The sequence below is a fragment of the Mesitornis unicolor genome, unplaced genomic scaffold, assembly GCF_000695765.1.
Source record: "Mesitornis unicolor isolate BGI_N332 unplaced genomic scaffold, ASM69576v1 scaffold31734, whole genome shotgun sequence".
Taxonomy (NCBI): Eukaryota; Metazoa; Chordata; class Aves; order Mesitornithiformes; family Mesitornithidae; genus Mesitornis; species Mesitornis unicolor.
Window position 1 is genome coordinate 5,514 of NW_010179995.1, and position 5,737 is coordinate 11,250.

The window sequence follows — 5,737 nt, forward strand, 5'->3', positions numbered from 1 at the left end:
CTATTGTATTGGGTCTTTTTCTTTTTAAAAAGTAACATTTAATTTTAGTTATTTTTCAGTACCATTGAAAAGGAATAAATTTATTTTTTTGTTTCTCCCCCAGCCATAAGTATAAAGAAAACACATGCTGCTCCCTGGGCAGCCTGTTCGAGTCTTTGATAACCTTTTCAGTGTTTTTCCTAATGTCAGGGGAGGTTTAGGTTAGACATGACTTGATGCCATTTCCTCTTGTCTTATTTCTTGCTACCTGTGAGAAGAGAGCCACACTCACCTCACTACAACTTCCTTTCAGGTAGTTGTAGAGAGTGATAAGGTCTCCCCTCAGCCTTCTTTTCTTCAGCCACTCCTCATAAGACTTATTCTCAAAACCCTTCACAAGCTTTGTTACCCTTCTCTGGGCCCTCTCTAGTACCTCAATGTCTTTCTTATGCTACGGTGTCCAAAACTGAACACAGTACTCAAGGTACAGTCTCACCAGTGCCAAGTCCAGTGGGACAATATCCCCTCTAGTCCTGCTGGCCACACTATTCCTGATGCAGGCTAGGATGCCATTGGCTTCTTGGCCACCTAGGCACACTGTTGCTTCATGTTCAGTTGGCTGTTGATCAACACTCCCAGGTTGCTTTCTGACTGGAAGCTTCCCAGTCACTCATCTCTAAGACTGTAGTATTGTATGGGGTTTATGTGACCCAAGCGCAGGACGTGGTACTTGGTCTTGTCAAAGCTCATACAGTTGGCCTCAGCCCATCGATCCAGCCTGTCCAGGTCCCTCTGAAGAGCCCTCCTACTCTCAAGCAGATCAACACTCTCATCTAACTTGGTGTTGTCTGCAAACGTACTGAGGAAGCACTCAATCCTCTCGCCCAGATCATTGATAAAGATATTAAACAGGAGTGGCCCCAACACTGAGCCCTGGGGAACACCACCTATGTCTGGCTGCCAACTGTATTTAACTCCATTCACCATGGCTCTCTGGCCCTGGCCACCCAGCCAGTGTTTGATCCAGCAAAGTGTACACTTGTCCGAGCTTTGGGCAACCTGTTTGTTCATGAGAATGCTGTGGGGAATAGCAGCAAAGAGATTTAACAGTTATAAACTTAAGCTTCTAGTCTAGCTGAACATTAAATTAATATGTAAATGAGAATCATCTTGCCTTTTACTAAAAATGTTCTGGTGTTACACCAGTCATTACCACTCTGTAACTGCTTTACATGTGCATACAAAATGGAACATGTTCCCACTTATGAGCTCTCCTTTCAGGAGATCAGAATATCAGAACAGATTTTTCATTAGACTCAGAGCAGAGAGTTACTTTCCCTCTAAAGCTGTTTTTTTCAGAGAAAGATACTTTCTGATACTTATTGTTAAGAATTAATAGAGAAGGTTTCTCTGGTAATTTTTTTAAACAATTCCTCCTCCCTAGTATTATATAATAGCATTTACTGTGTGATACAATAACAGCAGTACTTGGCTCCTTCCTGGTAGTCATTTAGTTTCTGTGAAATATTAACACACAACCAGTCAGTGTGCTCTGCTGAATCATTGTTTTGAAGAAAATAATAAAATTTGCCAAGTCATTTCCATTAACACTCTGCAAGGTTACTGTGCTGGTAATTATTGACATCTGTGACAACTCTTTAAACATGTTAGATTACATTGTTGATTTTATTGGCAAGCAAGAGAGCTAAGCTATTTAACTGTTCTTTGTGTGTTTGCTGGGCTGGGCACAATAGTCAATGTAACTTCAGAGACATTGGAGAAACTACCATGGTCCTTGTGTTCCAGAGCTGTGCACAGGTTCTTTTCAGTGATAACTCTGCTAATAAAGTAATTGCCACCCAACTCTAAGTACTCTCCTCTTTACTCTTTGTTTGCTTTTGACTTTGAAAGGTACTGTGCTTTTGTAATACAAATATGTTTACCAAGAGATGAAGTTTACTAAACAGTTATTGTGGGTTTTTTTGTGTGTGTGGACTTGGCTGAAAGATATGTACGCTTTTGCCCTGGATTTGCTTCACTAGTTTACAGTAAGGTAAGTTCTATAGTACAAGGCGAGACATGCAATGAGAATTCTTCTGTGGCATTTTAGCTGCAGTATATTCTTACATTTTTGAGAAGGACCAAAAATTCTGTTGTTGATGACTTACCTCTTTAATTAAGGATCCCATGTAAAGGGCAGTCAGTGGCGTTTGTTCTGCTGGTTTGACAACCACTGTGTTTCCACAACAAAGAGCAGGGGCGATCTTCCAGATGAACATAACCAATGGGAAGTTCCACTGAAAGATAAATGAGAAAGCATATCCTATTTCTAATACATAATCAAAAAGCCTTTACTTTTTCTATGATAATAGCACAAATTGTCAAATGGGTGGTTGAACTCTTTGTTGAACTCTTTTCAGAATTAAAATATTTTGAAACAGTGAGAAAAAGTGACTGGTAAACTGTGTTATACAAAGAACAGTGACTTTGGTCTATGTTTGAGTCCAGGGGACCCAAGGGTTTAGTTAAAAGCTCAAGAAAGAGTAAGTGTACTCATCTAGCAAAGCCTTACAGAAAGTTGCTGGATTAGGGATGAAATTGTGAGTTTTGCTATCTTAAGTTATCACATTCATCATCAATTCAGTTTTCTAAAGGAGACAAGTTAATAATATGCAACACTGCCCCTGGCCTCCCGCCTGGAGGTTTCACTGTCAGCTTTCTGTTGTGGTCAGTCCAGACAGACTGCAGAGCAGCTGACTCTTTCGGACCCCATATTCAGCACTGTGAGGGACAATGTAGTTGTGGGGAAAATGGGCTTCCCTTTAAGAATATTTTTAATAGTTTTGGAAGCATTGAGCCCATAGGCCTCAGCACACAAGATGCAGCATGCCTTACCTTCATGAAAGTCCCCACTTAGACAGTTAACAGTTACTTATTATGTCAGAAAGGCTTGAAGGATTATACATGCAACTCCTCCTCATTCTCTTTATACTTTGAAATGAATTTCAGTCTCACCCCACCCCCAGAAATAACAGGAGCACAAATAACACAAAGTAAGGGATTAGAGTATTTTCTGGATCTTCATCATAAAAATGGAACTGTGTGAGTGGATTGGAAATGGAAATGAGGAGCTAGCAAGAGTGTTTTGCTTAGTCCTCAAAGTTTTCTGTTTATGTAAAAGCCTCCAGCTTGGTGGGTTCACATTTCAAAGGAGAGAAAAGAAAAGATATACTAGGAAGTCCTTGAACACTTTACAAGTGTTTTTATTAACTGATTATACTTCCAAGATGCGATTTCATTTAGAAGTGGCCTCATCTAGTGTTTCTAGTTTTTTTTAGCATATCTTGACTATGAGTTCTTTACTTGAAATATCTTGTGCCTGTCCTACAAGAGAATTTAAACCAGCAGATTCTTAAGCTCTCCTGGAGGCTGGATCCAAATGTGTTCCAGTGATGTATTCTAAATTAATGTGGTGGTCTAAAGGGATAGCAAATCTGCAAGCTCAACTGAAAGACATCAGGAACATGTCTGGGACCCACATGTCTGGGCAAACCTGATAGACAAGCTGACTATTTCATCTGGTAGGTGGTCGAGCAGGTCAGGTCAGGCTTCTCACACCTACCATGTGCAAAGAGGTGGGTAGATTAGGAGTGTCTGATATTTACAACCATTTTAACAACAAGCTTTTGAATCTTCTCAAAATAAGTGTCTTCACAACTGGGAATTTAGACAATCTGAACAGGAATTTGGGAACTATAGCTTAGTATCACTGTGCATATTAGACACATTCTTTGTGTTGTTACTTGTACCATCAACACAGTGAATAAGTCTCAGCCATAGAGATCCAACTGTCTGGATGCTGTACAGAGTGGAACAGATATTCCAGGTCCTAAACAGCCTCTTTCTTACAGGTTGTAAACATTACCCTTTCCTACTTGTTTATTTCTAATTCTTTCAGTTCCAGCAAAACATAGCTCTGTCTTTCAAATGAAACCATCAGCCAGTATTTTGAGATTTATTTTCTTTCCATGTACAGGGAGGAGAGAGACAAAGTTGGACCATGCCGACTCATCAAAAACTCCAGGTTGTAGAATTTAATGAATATTCAGCATAGTTTCTGTTTTTCAAAACCTGAAAGCTTTTTATTGGTAATGTTCCAAAAATGCACTTGCACAGACAAAATTTCAAAAGCATTTCTATTTGTAAAAGGAACATTTGTGTTTTACATAAATGGCTCCAACTTACAGGAATAATTTGGCCACACACTCCGATAGGCTCATGTCTTGTAAATGTAAAAAAGTTTCCATCTAGGGGAAGAACAAATAAACTAAACATTCAGACAAAGCATTTGAGAGAAGCAGTTAAATCAGAAAGAAGATAAAGTTGGATACCAAACTTAACTGGATAAAATTTTACTTATAAATGATACTTTCAAAATCTTAACTATGCAATAAAACAACCATAAAGTACATCTGGATTCAATATCTACTTTCTTCATAGCTCCAAGGTTGGATTCTGCCAGTCTGACTGACTTTTTGCTTCTCAATATGGTATGCACAGCACACGAAAGATCATTCCTCATTTCTTTTTTCTTTTATCACCATTTTTTCAACTGCTCTTTTAAAAGTTACTTGCAATCCTACATACATATCAGACATTTTTTAATATTAGGACTTAGCTTAAATCAAATCCATTAGTTATAAAATTCTCTTTGATTTAAATAAACATGTGCTCCATTAAGCCTAGTATAAAGGTCTATGTGAAGCAAAAGGGTTGGAAGTATTCATCATTCTAGTTTTCCTTAATTCCTTCTTTATTACCAATTTTTGTGTTGTCCTTCTGGGAGAAGACAGCTAAAAACAATGTTTTCATAGAGCTGCTTAATGAGAGAGGGAACAGAATGAAATTTTAGCAAGATAAAGGAGTATTTCCTCATTTCTATCTCTTAGTACTCTTCCTAATACATTATCCAATACCTGAAACAGATATTACTATTTGTGGTAATATTAGTTTTAATAAGCAAATAGCTGGTTTTCATTACTGTACCACTGCATAAACCATACATTGTTATGCAAAAGAAACCTATCAGACTTCTTAGATGTACATACAGGCTAGCATCTTTTGGTCAATAAACAGTACTTATTAGTGGGGTATAAAACAAGAAATAAATGTGCATAACTGCAGTAAATGTTTAAAGCAAGCACTATGATAAATCTTAAATAACATACTAAGAACTATCTAAAATATTTTCCATTTGAGATATTTTTTGTATTACACAATTTCTAGAAAAAGGCAGTTTTTTACAGATCACATTGGCTTCAGTTCTGTATTTTTGTTATCTCAAAACTACTCACCCATTGGAACAGTACGCCCATGGATTTTATCAGCCCAGCCTGCACAGTAGCGTAATGATTTGACGCAGGCACCTAAATCCATTAGATAGGCAGTGGAAAAGAGTTTCCCAGCATCAATAGCTTCCATTGTCTGCAGACAACAGCAATTATAATGTTAATATCAAATATTGATAATATTTCTCACAGAATCACAGAATCATAGGAGGTGGAAGGGATCTTGAAAGATCATCCAGTCCAATCCCCCTGCCAAAGCAGGATCACCCAGACCAGGTTGCACAGGAACGCATCCAGGTGGGTTTTGAATCTCCAGAGAAGGAGACTCCACAACCTCTCTGGGCAGCCTGGTCCAGTGCTCTGTAACACTCAAAATAACAAAGTTTTTCATTATGTTCAGGTTGAACCTC

The 5,737-nt window shown here is 38.3% G+C and overlaps 1 protein-coding gene across 1 annotated transcript in view; it reads right to left on the bottom strand.

Annotated features, from left to right (window-relative positions):
• The window catches only part of LOC104539446 (retinal dehydrogenase 1), a gene marked incomplete at both ends in the record, with an annotated part of 8,282 nt that extends 2,819 nt beyond the window's left edge, over nt 1-5,463 (bottom strand). The window contains 3 exons of the mRNA XM_010182973.1: nt 2,148-2,276; nt 4,225-4,286; nt 5,334-5,463. Coding sequence (XP_010181275.1) covers nt 2,148-2,276; nt 4,225-4,286; nt 5,334-5,463 — 321 coding nt within the window. The remainder of the gene's footprint in view (nt 1-2,147; nt 2,277-4,224; nt 4,287-5,333) is intronic.
• Between the last annotated feature and the right edge of the window lie 274 nt (nt 5,464-5,737).